General features: G+C 40.2%; 1 protein-coding gene across 1 annotated transcript in view; it reads left to right on the top strand.

Annotated features, from left to right (window-relative positions):
* Window positions 1–14,478, top strand: part of LRP2 (LDL receptor related protein 2) — a 156,741-nt gene that overhangs the window by 81,365 nt on the left and 60,898 nt on the right. The window contains exons 32-39 of the mRNA XM_087709396.1: window positions 1,616–1,782; window positions 2,541–2,684; window positions 2,830–2,939; window positions 5,708–5,885; window positions 7,453–7,666; window positions 9,223–9,462; window positions 11,395–11,583; window positions 12,309–13,229. Coding sequence (XP_087565522.1) covers window positions 1,616–1,782; window positions 2,541–2,684; window positions 2,830–2,939; window positions 5,708–5,885; window positions 7,453–7,666; window positions 9,223–9,462; window positions 11,395–11,583; window positions 12,309–13,229 — 2,163 coding nt within the window. The remainder of the gene's footprint in view (window positions 1–1,615; window positions 1,783–2,540; window positions 2,685–2,829; window positions 2,940–5,707; window positions 5,886–7,452; window positions 7,667–9,222; window positions 9,463–11,394; window positions 11,584–12,308; window positions 13,230–14,478) is intronic.

Below are 14,478 nucleotides of genomic sequence, written 5' to 3' on the forward strand. Positions count from 1 at the left end.
AAAAGCTGTCCTTGTGTCTAGTTGTTCTGGTGTGCAGTGCCCTTAGTGTCGTTTTGAGGGCAGAAATTGAAACAATTTATATCCAGGATATGAGGGCTCTGTAGATCTTTTCACAGCCCTCTTTTTGACTCGTGCAGTGTACAGGTCCTCAATGGAAGGCAGGTTGGTAGCAATTTTCCCCCCTGCAGTTCTAATTATCCATTTATATCTGTGCCTGTCTTGTTCAGTTGCAGAGCCAAACCAGACAGTTATAGAGGTGCAGATGTCAGACTCAATAATTCCTCTGTAGAACTGAATCAGCAGCTCTTTAAAGTCTCCATAGTTAATTGATGGAGCTCATGTTGCAAACAGGCATGATGGTGGAATTAAGTGATAGTGGAATTAATTCCAAATAATGCTGTTTCTGTTTGTGGCATTCACACTTCACTCTATAGACAACCTTCATTTATGTTGTTTCCTGTTTTCACTGCATTAACCTGAATTCGTAATTGAAATTAAGGGCCCCAGAGAGAGAGAGAAAATGTGTGTGATTCTGGACTTCTCATCAGATAGATAGATAGATAGATAGATAGATAGATAGATAGATAGATAGATAGATAGATAGATAGATAGATAGATACAGATATATAGATAGATACATACAGATATATATAGATATATAGATATATAGATATATAGATATATAGATATATAGATATATAGATATATAGATATATAGATATATAGATATATAGATATATAGATATATAGATATATAGATATATAGATATATAGATATATAGATATATAGATATATAGATATATAGATATATAGATATATAGATATATAGATATATAGATATATAAAGGCTGTGTGTATGTATGTTCCAGCATAACTCTGGAACAACTCAAGCAATTACAACCAAACTTGGTACACAGATGACTTACTCCTTGGGGACAAATACTGTGGGGGTAAGACACCCCTAACACCCCTTGGGGGGTGTTCTGTTAAGATGCAGTCTGTTGTGCCTTTAAATGGCTTCTACTGTATAGCACAGTTGCATGATAACAGCTTCACAGTACTCCACAAGGGGGTTCCCTCTGGTAAGGGGGAAAATCCAACATTAGAAATTATGTTTGGTTTGGACATTTTCCCTCTATAAATAAATACCCAGGCAACGCCAGGTTATTGATTAGTACTATATAAATACACACTTGTGATGCTTGCATGTCAAGAATCTACTACTGAAGCATGTGTGAAGTGTAAGAAGTTGTTTGTGATTCTTTTGCAAGGCTCCTTGAATACAGAAGTTCAGGAAGACTTGACTGATTTTAAATGATGGGGGGGAGGAGGAAGGGAACATAGTTGAAAGGCAGAGCATAGGTTTTGCCTGTGGAGACTTCCGATTCTGCCTTTGTTAGACAAACTCAAAAGATCTTTATTTAGAGAGCTGTATCTAGTCACTGGCACAAGTTACCTTTTAATGTATTTAAATGTCTTTGGGGAAACATCATGAAGACATGCTGTTCTTTTGATCGAATACATCTGGACTTGGGGAAACCACAGAATTTTGTTTTGTTATCTGCAGGAAAGATGTAAGAATAACATTCTTCTTTTTGCGATCTTGCTTTACAGTGGAAAAGCCATTCCTTATAGCTGTAAGAGATAACATCATTTACGGTCTGTCTCTGAACCCTGAGGAGAAATCCAACGATGCCATGGTCCCAATAGCAGGCGTTCAGAATGGATATGATGTTGACTTTGATGATTCAGAACAGATGATCTACTGGGTTGAAAATCCAGTAAGTATATTTGGTTATTTAGGACAGCAATTCATTGAAAAAATTCTGCTCTGATATTTTTGTTTTCCTTCCCATCTCTGTTTTGGATGGAAAACTAAAGAGTAAAATCACCATGTACCTATGAATTCTTACCTCGAGAATAAGTTGAATGGATGCTATGTCTATATAGAGTAGACCTGTGATGGTGAACCTATGGCCTGCGTGGCACAGGTAGCATGCAGAGCCCTCTCTGCGGTCATGCGAGTTGTCACCCCAGCTCAGCTCTACCTTGCATGTATATGCGCTTCTCACCGGCCAGCTGATTTTCAGGTCTCTGCCATGCATGTGGGGGTGGGGCACATGCGGGAGACGCATGTATATGTATCGGAGGCAGGGCCAATGTGTGGGGATCACGCGCGTATGTGCATGGGGTGGGATGCACACAGGGGATCAGATGGACATGTGCAGGGGTGGGGCACACGCAGGGGGGTCATGCGCGCATTGCATTATGGGTGCGTGTGCATGTTTTTGGCACGCAACAATAAAAAGGTTAGCCATCACTGATATAGACTAAACCCACTTAGGGTTGCAATGTGTCTTCTTTATGACTTTCATTAGGTACTTTTGATTATCATAGTTCAAGAAACAAAAGCACATGTTCTTCTTTAAAACTCATGATAGTCAGTGATGCCATCAGGCTAGGAAAAGAAGGGCAGTGATTTTTTTACCCTGACCGATTCCAAATCATGATGTTATATTCTCACTTTTTTATTCTGAAGGGTGAAATTCATAGGGTGAAGTCAGATGGCACAAACAGGACAATCTTCGCCCCAGCTGCTGTTATTGGTTCTCCAATGGGCCTGGCTTTAGATTGGATATCTGGAAACCTCTACTATACTAACCCTTCGACACAATCCATTGAGGTAAACATCCAACTTCCAGCGAGGGCGTGCATTCATATGTAATCCCATGACATCCCCCAGGCACCAATCAGCATTAAGAATCATTTAGCATAATTTCTCTGCCTTCATTTCTGCTCCATGTAACCAGATCTCATGATTTCTAAAGGTATTGACGCTCCACAGAGAAATCATCTACCGAAAAACTTTGATTACCAATGATGGTACTCCTAAAGGATCTGGAAAGCCACTGGGTTTAACTGTTGATCCTGCTCATGGGTGAGTTAAATGGATAGTTTCTGGAGCTGTTTAAAATATACTAAGATACTATTTTTTAAGCTTCTTGGTCCTACAGTCCTTCTGTAAAATTAGATTCTGTGGCTCTGGGAAGAATTCTTTTCTAACTAATAAATATTCTAGCTGGAGGGAATGAAAGATAAGTAGAGATGCTCCTTTGTTGGTGAGAAAATTTGCTATTGGTGCTGGATTATTTCCTCTGCTGAATGTCTGGTATACTCATGGGCATAATCTTGCTGCTGGTATGGTTTCCATCACTAGAGCACATTGGACCGCTAAAAATGACCCTGATTCCTTCAGAAGGAACCAGGAACAAGCTGTATTCTTACTCTCATTTCAAACTGGTGCAGCTTTCCTTCCCTTTGATTGGAACAAGAGGAAGTGTTGTGGCCCACCAGCGGCCAGTGGAGCTAGTGGAGACTCAGACAGTGAGGAGGTTGGGGAGGAACATGGGTCAGTCCTGGAGCCTGGGGAAGGTTTATTTATTTGTTTATTTATTATCAAAATTTATATGCCGCCCAATCCCGAAGGACTCCGGGCGGCTTACAAAAAAAAAAGAAGAAAAAAAGAGAAAGAAAAAACAAGAAAAAAGACAGTTTAAAATCACAAAACCACATGCATTCATTCTAATCGGGGCTGGACCTCAACAATGAGGTCAACAGCCCCAGGCCTGCCGGAACAGCCAGGTTTTTACAGCTTTCCTGAAGGCCATGAGAGTGGGTATGGTCCGGATCTCTGGGGGTAGCTGATTCCAAAGAGTCGAAACAGCCACAGAGAAGGCTCTCCTCCGGGGGCCCGCTTCAGGTTCTAATGAGTGCTCTGCAGAGGCAGAGATGGGGCCATTACAGTCCAACAGTTATCAGCTGCCTTCAGAGTCGGATATCAGTAGGGCCGAAAAAAAGCTGGAGCCTGTTCCTGGTGTGCGCATGCACAGAGCTGCCAGGAGAAGGGAACAGCTAAGGAACAAGGGCTGACACAGGAGTAAAGGCACAGGTGGACAGTGAATGACCCCTCCTATAAATAATAAGGAATAAAGAGGAGCGAAAGGGGAGTGGGTTAGGGTTAGAGACAATTAGTTCAATTCATTAGGGTGAAGATCTGTTCTTGACTTCTTGCTAAGTAATTGCTGCTAAAGCCTGATAAAGATCTGTAGTTGTGAACTCTCATAAAAGATTGTTTCCAGTGGCTTTGCTGCAGAGGAATTCCCTTTTACTTACATAAAAGTGGTTTTATCAGGGCAGGGAGTCTGCTTCATGATCTTGGGAAGCCTAGGTCAGATCAGGAGGAATTTTGAAGCTTAAATTGCTTACATGGCTATATTTGTTTTATAGTGTTCTGGATTTTTGCCCTTTCCCCTTAATTCCTTTCTCGTGGCTTCTGAGTTGTCTCTAAAACCTAATATGGGTTATTTCTATCTTTATATTTACATTTATTCAGATAGCCTAATGTTTATCTTAAGCATAAAATTTATAATACCTTGCCTTACATTAGGACCATCAAAACGCTCAGAATTTAGTAATGTTTTCTTTCTGTAGTTTTCCATTAGACTAGTAATAAATGATTGATACATTTTGGATTGATGAATGTTGTTTTTTGCACTGTATGCTAACCAAACTGCTGGTTTGGTTTTACCAAATGGATGTTCCCTTTGCTTCTCCCGTAATGGGTGGGGGGAGAGAGGAAGTTGCTCCTTCCATAGTCTTTTGGTCAAAGTACCCCTGGAGTTTGTGGTGATGGCTCCCACTGAGCTGGCTTTGTTCATTCTTTGATTTTTACAGTGATGAGTAATGGGCTGAGCTTTTTTTGTTCACCCAAACTAAAAAGGAAGGAGGATGAGCAAAGCCTTTGTGAAACTTCTTTGCCCTTGTTCTTTTCCAAGGACTTTGAGAGAAAGAAGACTATTAAATCTTGGAAGATTAAATGAGAATCTAACTCTAAAATAGGTTCCAGAACTTCTCCACAAAAATATGAAAATATTTATTATTAATAATTAATAGTATAGAATATTATATATAATATAAATAATAAATTAATAACCTAAACATATTGTTAATATTATTGATATTATTGTTAATATCCACAGCAGCTACAATACTGTTTTAGCTGTATGCCTATCTCTGTGTGATAAAATTGAGCAGCAATTGTGCATTATATAAACGTGACTATTTCTTAGAGGGCAAATGTATGCCTGCTTCCTCAGAGTAGGGTTGTGCACACAACATTTGTATACTTAAGGTAAAGGTTCCCCTTGCACATATGTGTTAGTCATTTCCAACTCTAGTGGGCGGTGCTCATCTCCGTTTCAAAGCCAAAGAGCCAGGGCTGTTTGAAGACGTCTCTGTGGTCATGTGGCCAGCATGACCAAATGCCAAAGGCGCACCGAGCGCTGTTACCTTCCCACCAAAGGTGGTTCCTATTTTTTCACTTCCATTTTTACATGCTTTTGAACTGCTAGGTTGGCAGAAGCTGGGACAAGTAATGGGAGCTCACTCCATTATGCGGCGGTAGGGATTTGAACCTCCGAAATGCCGACTTTTCTGATTCACAAGCTCAGTGTCTTAGTCACTGAGCCACTGCGTTGTATACTTACACAGATTTTAAAAAGCCCTAGTCATCTCAGTAAATTTTACTGTTCAGTATATGTTAGCAATCTTTGAATTAATCTCCCAATGCCCATGCATTTGTATTAATAACAGCATGATATATTCACCATACTTTCCTTGTGTTTTGATTGCTGGAAATTGTTGCAGGAAATTGTATTGGACAGACCAAGGAACAGATAGTGGGATCCCGGCAAAGGTTGCCAGCGCAAACATGGATGGGTCTGATATCAGAACTCTCTTCATGGGTAATCTAGACCACGTTGAGTTTATTACCATCGATATCAAGGAACAAAAGCTATATTGGCCAGTCACAAGCACTGGAGTGGTACGTATTCAGAAGGGTCCCTACATCTTTTTGCCTGCCAGCAATCTGCAGCTTAAAGCAGGAGTGATCCGAAGAGGGATGTTAGGGGAAAGAATGGATCTGCTTACACACATTAAGAATGTACTCAGTGGGGTTGCCAGAATTGGAAAGGCTTCAGGCAAGTTACTCCCAGCAGGTTGCCTAAACGTTTTTTTGAGTTTCTTCTGATAGTAAATCTCTCTCTGGTCATTAAATGTTAAAACAGACAAACCCAAAAGCTACATCATATTTCCCGTTTCTTTGTACAAATAAAATTTTATTTTCACTTCCCACAACGTTAAAAGGATAGGAAAAACAGCTTCATCAAGAAGAAACACAGATATGCATAAACAACGATGTCGCTAAATGTCTGTGGAGATTTTCAGTCATCCAGATCACGGTTGTCCAAAAGCTGCTTTTTTTCAAGAGGCAACTGGATTTTCTGGTTTTTCTTTGGAGACATTTCATTTCTCATCCAAGAAGCTTTTTCCGCTCTGACTGGATAGTGGGGAAGGCACTATCCAGTGGATAAAATACCCAGACAGAAACTGAGCAACGTGGCGTATGCAGTACAATGCAGCAAGCCATGTGCAGATCTGTACATTGGGGAAACAAAACAGCCACTTCATAAACACATGGGACAGCATAGGAGAACAAACACATCAAGACTAGATTCAGCAGTGCATCTGCATTTAAAAGGCCACTCTTTTGAAGACAACAAAGTCCATATTTTGGACAGAGAGGATCTCTGGTTCGAAAGAGGGGTTAAAGAGGCCATCTATGCCAAAATTGAACAGCCCTCTCTCAACAGAGGGGGAGGGGTATGACATCATCTACCCCCAATCTACAACACAGTCCTTTCAACAGTTCCAAGAAGGCTTCACACCCATTTGCACTACTGATGATGGAGATAAGCCTCCAGGTAACCTTAACTTGATAAAAGAATGCAAATGTCTAGCTGTCTGCAAGGAGTATCAATCCTTCCATTCCCCACCTTCTTCAGTCAGAACTGAAGAAGCTTCTTGGAGGAGAAGTGAATCATCTTCAAAGGAAAACCAGAAAGTCCAGTTGCCTCTCCGAAAAAGCACCTTTGGGATAAACAGGGATGTAAAGAAAACTGATCTTCACCCAGCGTGGCAGATGGGATGTTGCAAATCCTTTGAAAATGGAATTTCAGAAGGTGCAAGGACCCTGTATCCAGGACCTTTCCCCCCAAAACAATTAAAGCAGTCATATCTTTTCCCAGGCTCACACATCTACTTCAGAAGCTACTGTACTTTCCAACTGACCTTTCAACAGAATTGCATCACCCCAGTGCCAACTTGATCTCAAATGTTGCTTCCATTTATGTTTGCTAATTCTTTAAGGAAAGAGATGACATTGGGAGTGGGTTGAGGGGGAAATTGCTTAGTTTCTCAAGACAGGCAAGGGAAAAGATCAATCATTGTCAAACCTCAGGTCTGTCTTTTAAGATACGAGTTTATGATTTGCACTCATAAAGCGCCGGTTTTGCTTTCACTGGCGGTATTCAATTTTGATCCTCTTCTAGATTGAACGAGGGAATGTGGATGGTACAAATCGGATGACTTTGGTTGTTCACCTCTCTCACCCATGGGGACTGGCTGTCTATGGTTCTTTTCTCTACTACACGGACCGGGATTATGAAGTCATCGAACGGGTTGACAAGTCAACTGGAGCAAACAAAGTGGTGTTGAGAGACAACATTTCAGGACTAAAATGTCTTCGGGTGTATTACCGAGATGGTTCGTATAAAATAAGCCTTTGAAAGTCCTTTTACATGCTCAGTATTTTGAGTTTGTGTCAGTAGGTGATGATTTGCTGGACAGTCACTTGTCTGAAACTGTATAGGTTCTCCTGCTTGAGCAGGGGGCTGGACTAGAAGACCTCCAAGGTCCCTTCCAGCTCTATTCTGAGTGATTAATTTATAAAAAAAATGCCCTTTTCATTTCCCTCAAGAGTCTTCTGGAAAGACTCAACCTGCCCTTTCATCTCTCTCTGCTTTAACTTTTTCATTGGTTGATCAAAATAGAAAATACAAAGAAATATTCAAAAAAGTAATAGAAAACTAAGAGGAGGAGGAGGCTAAAGAAAAAAAATATGGTGTAAAGAGGGAAAAGGAAAGGAAAAGGCACCAACTTTCCACTCTCTTTAGCACAGTAGAAGATAACAACATTACAACCGAAACTTTTTACTTTTACAAAACAGAATATACAAGCCATTTCTATAATAATTAGAAAAAACAAAATCAAAGTTTCATTTTTTTCCCATTGCAAGCACAATATCCACCAGCAATTTCAGAATAGAAAACAAGGTTAGATATATTCTCTTCTTTGGAGAAAAGAATCCATTTGACCGTCTGTACTTCTCTTTGCTATGGGGAATAATATATGCTTCTGTTAACTCATTCATCTTTATCACAATTCATATTAAGGGAATCCTCTATATTATTTCAATTTTTTTAACCGCAAAGGAAGAAAACACTTTTTTTAGTTTTGATATTTTATGAATTTTAAAAAAATACTCAAGTATCTATATATATAAAAGTGAAATCCCACTCACGCATCATCACAAAATCTCCAGACTAGAAAGCCTAGAAACCTGAAATTTGGCACGTATGTTCCTCTTGGCTTCTAAGTGCTCACTAAAAAAGGATTTTTTGAAATGGTCATCAGATCATTAGTATTTCTTAAATTATTATTAACACATTCTGATGCTAAGGAGTTAGACGTTCTACTCCCTCTCCCCACCTGAAAAGAATTCTGTTTCAACTGCCACTTGGGCATGAACGTGGCCAGCATGTGACTCATCCAGCCTGTGGGCTGGGAGTTCAAATATTCTACTCCTCCTCTCCACCTGAAAAACACACTGATGCTAAGGAGTTAGACTGAGGGAGAGAAGGGGATAAGATAGGAGAGACCTCTGTGAGGCAAGCCTGAGGTAGAGAAGGGGGATAGGAGAGGAGAGGCTTCTATGGGGCAAGCCTGAGGGAGAGAAGGGATGAGGAGAGGATCGTAACTACTCATTAACTTTCAGGCTGTAAGTGTTGATTTATCAAGCCCAATCACATAGTTTCATAGCAGAGCACGAATATCCAGCTAGTTATACATAAAGGGAGAAAAAAAAACATTTTCATTTTAAACCCAGAACTCAAAACACAAAACTACATTGGAGCGCTCATTCAATTATATTTATCACATCAATATAAGCCCAATTAACTCCAATTAGCTCATTCAATTCAAACCTCTCCCTTGAGTTTATCCTCGTGGAGTAAATCTTTTTCTCTCCCTCCCTGTTTTAGATTCTGCCGGTTCCTCCAATGGCTGCAGCAACCAAGTTGGGACTTGTCAGCATTTCTGTCTGCCTTTGCCAGGGGGCCTCTTCTCTTGTGCCTGTGCTACCGGCTTTCAGCTCAATTCTGATAATAGGACCTGCTCTCCATACAGTTCCTTTGTCGTCGTATCCATGCTGTCCGCTATTAAAGGATTTAGCTTAGAGACATCTGACCATTCTGAAGCAATGGTGTCCATGGCAGGAAGAGGTGGGTAAACTTTTGAGGGAAGAACTGCAACCTCTTAGCTTTCTGACATAATCTCCCACTTAGAGGTGACTCATTTATGGCATAGGGCTTGCAAAATGTGTATGTGTATTTTAGGTTGTGATTGGAATTCTAGTAGCTCAAGACGACAAAGCAGAACTATGTACCGTATTTTTTGGAGTATAAGACACATCTTTTTCCCTCAAAAAAGAGGCTGAAAATCTGGGTGCGTCTTATACACTGAATACAGCATTCTTTTGCCTCCCAAAACCCCGCCCCTTCGCCAAAATGGTCATGCAGCTTGTAGGAGGCTTTCAAAAAGCTCCTGGGGGCTGGGAAGGGCAGAAATGAGCAAAAAGTGGACCATTTTTTGCTCAATTTTGCCCCTTCCTAGCCCCCAGGAGCACTCTATAAGCTTCTTAATGCCCTTTTTTTGACAAAAAATGGGCCTGTTTTAGCAAAAAAAACGGGGTGGTTTTGGCTCATTTTTGCCCCCCCCCCGAACACTCTACAAGCCTCCTAATTCATGCCCTTTTTTTGGAAAAAAAAGCAGGCTGTTTTGGGGAGGTTTGCAGAGTGCAAAAACTTGTAAAAGAAATTTGTCTCTTCAAAACCTTGATGCTTCTTATATTCCGATGAGTCTTATACTCCAAAAAATATGGTAAATCTAGGCAAAAATCATTTTAACTCAGAATGTTAGATAGGAATCAATAAAGGAGGAGTTACACGTCACATATAAGCTATATTAACATTTTGATCTAAAATTCAATATTACACAGTATTTATATGATCATAAACAATTCTAACTGACAAATCCAAAAGTTAATATAGCATTTTTTCAAATGACTTTTTTGAACATTTGAACACTTGAAAAAAGAGAAACAATGAAGTAGTGGAACTGCTTCCTTTCCCCCCCACCCCAATGGATCATCCAGTTCCAACAGGTGAAAAAATAATAATAGTGCAATCCTTTACGTGTCTGCTTAGAAATAAAGTGTTGGATTGTAGAGTAAAAAGATTTCGCTTTCTGGTCCAAGTTGAGAAATGATTTCTAATCATATAAAAAAAAAATCCTGTTGGATAATTTTAGACACCGATATAAGGCTAATAGTGAGGGGGTTACTTTTACCCAATATTGTAAAGTCTGACTCAGCAATGTAACAGGTTAATTTTTAGAAACATTGGCAGTTGTTACAGAGCTGTAACAGTGAATGCGGGGGAGGACCCAATCAGAAGTAAGCTGCTGGGAGTTTGCAGGGATTCGGGAGAACCTCTAGCAAAGTTTCTGTGCAGTTTGGAGAACCCCCAAATCCCACTCCTGGCTGGCACCACCGAACCCTCCCCTCCCTGGAATCCCCTTGCGGCCCATTTTGGATGCAGAAATGCAGGGCGCTCACAGAGGCTTAGGGATGGCGAAAAACGGCCCTACCTGAAGTTTGGGAAGGCCAGAAACGGGCCTATTTCCAGCCTGCAGAGGGCCTCCAGAGCCTAGGGAGACCATTTTGACCCACCCGGAGAATCGAGAAAAGCCTCCAGATCCCGGGGTGGGCAAAAACACCTTCTCGTCATGCTGCAGGAGGCCAATTAGGCCACGACCAGTGTGGCCACGACCACCAAGCAACCGGGCAGAGACCTCCTTGCTAAAATTTTTGAATCCCATCCCTGGACCCAATTGGACCATTTTTTAATATTGGGGGAATGATTGTGATTTTCTCCCATTAGTAAATAGAAGATTAATTGTCATATTTTTATCCTTTCAGTTCTCATCCCAAATCAAGGGACTGATGATTTCACGTTATATTTTAGGAATTTTAGGAATGTTTTAGTGGATTCTAAAGGATGCTGAGCAAAGAGCCGGGGTTTGATGGAAATCCTACCACCACAATATCTGTTAGAATGGTGAAATTAAAAATAAACAACGTGTTTCCCTTGCAGGGAGAAACGCATTGCACGTGGACGTTCACATGCCTTCAGGTTTCATTTTCTGGTGTGACTTCAGCAGCCGAATTCCATCCCAGAATGGAATTCGTAAAATCAAGCCAGATGGCTCCAATTTTATGAATGTTGTCACAAACGGGATAGGATTCAATGGGATCCGTGGCATTGCCATTGATTGGGTAGCAGGTCAGTATTATGACAGCATTAAAAAAATGGTTGGTGGAATTTACTTTTCAGAAATCCTTAAACTGAACTCCATCTGTTTACTATGAGTGAAATTTCACAGAAATCAATAGGATTTTTCTCCCAAGGTTATGGATGGTACCCTGGCCTTAATTTTCAATGAATTTTCCAAAGTATATGTAAGAGCATGATGATGTGGAACAGCTTCTATCAGTTATGTTGATCTTCTATAACACAGATGTCAAACTCGCAGCCCATGGGCATGATGTGTCATGCGCTGGCTACCCCAACCCCCAGTTTAGTGAAGGGGGGAAAAGTCACGCTATATCACCTGATGACAAAGTGACAACATGAGTTTGATACCCTTGTTCTAGAAGATCTTTATTTTTCCAGCTAGGGTAAGACAATCGGAAAGTTATTCAGTCATGGTTGAGGATGTATGCAAACTTTAGCCATGTAAATCAAACTTAGCAAGGGCACTTCAAACCATGTTAATTCATTGTTAATGCTTAAACATGTTTAGACATTTAGACATTTTATTTGTTATTAAGTCAATTTAAAATATACCTATGTCTATATAGGATCTAAATTGAAGGATTTTTCTTAAAGTTTCTATCTTGTAGTGATATGTGTTATTTTGTATAAAACTGTACTAGGTTCTGAATCATATATTACATATATCATATATCGAGAATTCAGTATTTTTCATTTTATTTTGCTGTATGCAGGAAACCTCTACTTCACCAATGCATTCTTGACCGAAACATTTATTGAAGTTCTGCGTTTAAATACCTCTTATCGACGTGTGCTACTTAAAACCACAGTGGATATGCCACGACATATAGTAGTCGATCCCAAGAACAGATACCTCTTTTGGGCAGACTATGGACAAGATCCCAAAATAGAACGTGCATTTCTTGATGGCAGCAACAGGACTGTGTTAGTGTCTGAAGGAATTGTAACTCCACGAGGATTAGCCGTTGATCATAGCACTGGTTACATTTATTGGGTGGACGATTCCTTAGACATGATTGCAAGAATTTCTCGTGATGGCGGTGAGCCTGAAATTATCCGCTACGGCAGCCGTTACCCAACACCGTATGGCCTCACCATTTTTGAAAACTCTATCATTTGGGTGGATAGGAACTTGAAAAAAATATTTCAAGCCAGTAAAGAGCCAGGAAATACCGAGCAGCCAACGGTTATAAGAGACAACATCAATTGGTTGAGAGATGTGACTATTTACAATAGCCTTTACCAGTCATTGGCCCCTGCGGATGTCAACTACAATCCATGCCTACAGAATAACGGTGGCTGTGACCATCTGTGCTTTGCACTTCCTGATCTGCAAACACCAAAGTGTGGGTGTGCATTTGGATTTCTGGGAAGCGATGGGAAGAGGTGTTTTATTTCAACAGATAATTACTTGATTTTTGCTTTGGAGAATGGCCTTAGAAGCATACACTTGGATCCTGAAAATCATAGCCCTCCATTCCATACAATGTCCGTATCAAGGACTGCGATCGCTCTGGACTACGATAGTGCAAACAGTTTAATATATTTTACCCAAAGTTCTTCGACAGGACCAGGAAAAATCAGCTATATCAGTATCCATTCTGGAAGCAGTAATCCCATAGTAGTAGCATCGGGTAAATATCAGAATTCAGAACTATTTTTAAGGTAACGTATAGGCCAGGGGTCAGCAATCTTAAACGCTCAATGAGCCACAAAGGTCCTAACTGAAAACCACTCCCCCCCCCTCGGTTCAATTCTGGAGCCAACTGGAAGTCCTGTTCCCCCACCATAGAGTCTCCTCCTAGCACGGCATCCTTTTACCGACTGGCTACAGGGAGCCGCAGCAGAGGGATGAAAGAGCCACATGCTGCTCCAGAGCCATGGGTTGCTGACCCCTGTTATAGGCCAATCTTTTATATGAGTTTCTCACATAGAATATGCATTTTCTAAGAACTAAATATTTACTCAGAGGATTATCCAAAGTGTATATCGGATTGTAACCTGCTTCTTGGAAGGTATTTTGCAGAAGTTATTGAAAGTATGATTACCAGGAAGAAAAATTAATAATGTTCCATTAGTTGTGAACCCAAGCGTGTTTATCTGAGTAAATGCCATTGCAACTGAAATTTGTTTCATACATCTAGGCCCTACCGATTCATTTTATGACAAACTAATAATTTATATTGCCTTTTTTTTTGAAACTTTACACTTTTCCTCAGCCAGGACATTACTTCAAAATGAGTTAAGAATTATGTAAAAAACACCACAAACCTTAATACTAACTTGGCATAGAACTAGGTCATTGCAGCTTCAGGCAAAGAAGTTTCCAAGTTTAATAAAATTTGTATGCCGCCCACTCCCATTGGGACTCTGGGCGGCTCACAACAAGACAAAAAAACATTTAAAATTTAAAAATAGAAAATACAATATTAAAATTCAAGCTCATCCATTCCATCTAAGCAGGGCTGGATATCAATCAACAGCGGGGCTGAATATCAATCAACAGCAAAGAAGCTTTCTGCTAGATACAATGCTTTGGACTGCATTGATTAGCTGAGTATTGGCACTAGTAATATGTAGCCGCTACTCTTTAATTTACTTGTGATGCTTTAAAAAAAAAAAAAAAAGCTTGCAAGGGCAAAACTTTTCAAAATACCAGAAGTGTAGAAGCTCTTAAGAAGTCGTCTTCATCTTAATCCAGTGACACAGTTTCTTCTTCTTCTTTTTGCTATGGGATAAAAACCTTCTCATTTGATTTAGTGCAAATTCCCCCTGGTAATAGTTGGAACTAGAAAAGAAGCGGTATTTTTTTAAAAAGTTTTCATTGCTAGGATGATTTTCATGCTCAGAACTTTTTTGTTCCCTGTTATCCTGTTTGATACG

The sequence above is a fragment of the Thamnophis sirtalis genome, unplaced genomic scaffold, assembly GCF_051295495.1.
Source record: "Thamnophis sirtalis isolate CommonGarterSnake01/CBP01778 unplaced genomic scaffold, rThaSir2_p1.2 scaffold_1, whole genome shotgun sequence".
NCBI lineage: Eukaryota > Metazoa > Chordata > Lepidosauria > Squamata > Natricidae > Thamnophis > Thamnophis sirtalis.